Here is a 1,042-nt window from a genome sequence, read left to right on the forward strand (position 1 = left end):
CTTTCCTCGCAGGGTTACTCTTGGGTTGGCTACTGGGGCTTTCATAACTCGGCGTGATGAGCGAGAAAACACGTTCCTAACAAGAAAATACATCATTACGAGCAGTGATGCTCGAATGCCGCTGCGACAGTGAAAGCACTGTGTAAGATGTCCTCACAACTGTGCTCGATTAGATGGTAGTATCTTCTGAGTGGTCGATGTGGGAGTGAGCGGACCGATCTTCATTGGGGATGCATCACTAAGACGATCCGACTCGGGCTAAAATCAGCGAAGACATTCACCATCAACGAACTGAGCAACATTCACTTACTTGCTGCTTGAGCCACTCGTCAAGAGCAGCTCTAGTAGATTGTCTCTTGTGCGAATCCTGTGACTTCAGGAACACAATAGTCTCAGCATCTTCAAAAGCTCGAGGTAATGTAGTAGGGAACTCAGTTCGACTGAGCCGCATAGATCCTGCAAAACACAAGCAGTCTTCTTATCAATGCTGAACAGGATCCACCTTTCTCTGCATAGAAGCGTATGTTTTCCATCGGGTTCTTATCCTTCATGCCCCAAGAAATCTTTCTCGACCGACATTCGATCTGCACCAGAAACTCAGCATATTAACGATGAGATGTCCTACCTCTCCAGCCTGAACTTGACCACTGGTGAGAGCCGCTATCTCTTCAGCGGCTTTGGTGAGATCACGTTGGCCGGGAGAACGTTCAGTGAAGGAACCAGCTACTTTGAAAAGCCTACAAGCCGACAATTGCATGAAGTAGATGCCGACGAACTGACTCCCTGTTGCTGATGCTTTCGAGCAGTCTGGTGGCTTCCAACATGTCCGGATGATCCCAGTCGACGTCCAACTTAACATGCCGGCCGTGCTGAATGAACTGATGCTGAACAAGACACAACAGGACAGTGGTAGCTCAGCTGAAGGAGCCGTTCGCTACAAGCCAATTGGTGACATGACTGAAAGCCACGGGATCTTCGCTGGCTTCACCGAGGGGTCTGAATAGCATCAGCATGTATTTGTCTATTCGCAACTATACGAGCC

At 48.9% G+C, this 1,042-nt stretch overlaps 1 protein-coding gene across 1 annotated transcript; it reads right to left on the bottom strand.

The window, feature by feature from the left end:
* Positions 1–153: 153 nt before the first annotated feature.
* Positions 154–1,013, bottom strand: Pmar_PMAR007592 (hypothetical protein; the record flags this gene model as incomplete). The annotated part of the gene is made up of 6 exons (XM_002778580.1): positions 154–258; positions 311–456; positions 503–584; positions 626–737; positions 781–884; positions 939–1,013. The coding sequence occupies 6 exons, from the start codon at positions 1,011–1,013 to the stop codon at positions 154–156; spliced, it is 624 nt and encodes a 207-aa protein (XP_002778626.1).
* Between the last annotated feature and the right edge of the window lie 29 nt (positions 1,014–1,042).

Source organism: Perkinsus marinus, assembly GCF_000006405.1.
Source record: "Perkinsus marinus ATCC 50983 genomic scaffold scf_1104296948528, whole genome shotgun sequence".
NCBI classification, from domain to species: domain Eukaryota; phylum Perkinsozoa; order Perkinsida; family Perkinsidae; genus Perkinsus; species Perkinsus marinus.